The 277-nt window shown below is 57.4% G+C and overlaps 1 protein-coding gene across 1 annotated transcript in view; it reads left to right on the plus strand.

The window, feature by feature from the left end:
- Nucleotides 1–136, plus strand: part of RNF41 (ring finger protein 41, E3 ubiquitin protein ligase) — an 18,502-nt gene extending 18,366 nt beyond the window's left edge. The window contains exon 7 of the mRNA XM_009577544.1: nt 3–136. Within this exon, the coding sequence (XP_009575839.1) occupies nt 3–136 (134 nt within the window). The remainder of the gene's footprint in view (nt 1–2) is intronic.
- Nucleotides 137–277: the final 141 nt, after the last annotated feature.

Consider the following 277-nt stretch of genomic DNA (forward strand, 5'->3'; position numbering starts at 1 on the left):
GAACTATGTGGCCAAGCGCATCCCCGGCAAGCAGGCCGTGGTGGTGATGGCCTGCGAAAACCAGCACATGGGCGAGGACATGGTGCTAGAGCCGGGACTGGTGATGATATTTGCACACGGAGTGGAGGAAATCTAAGGACTTTCAAAGAGAAATGCTTCGTGCTGACGAGGGAGAGGAGGGGGAAGGTGCAGAGGTGGAGGCCGGGGGTAGCCGGCCAAAACTGCTGGTGTTCCCTAATCACCGACATGGTTTTCTTAGGGCACTGTTCCCTCGCAC

The sequence above is a fragment of the Fulmarus glacialis genome, unplaced genomic scaffold (assembly GCF_000690835.1).
Source record: "Fulmarus glacialis isolate BGI_N327 unplaced genomic scaffold, ASM69083v1 scaffold21475, whole genome shotgun sequence".
In the NCBI taxonomy this organism is placed as follows: domain Eukaryota; kingdom Metazoa; phylum Chordata; class Aves; order Procellariiformes; family Procellariidae; genus Fulmarus; species Fulmarus glacialis.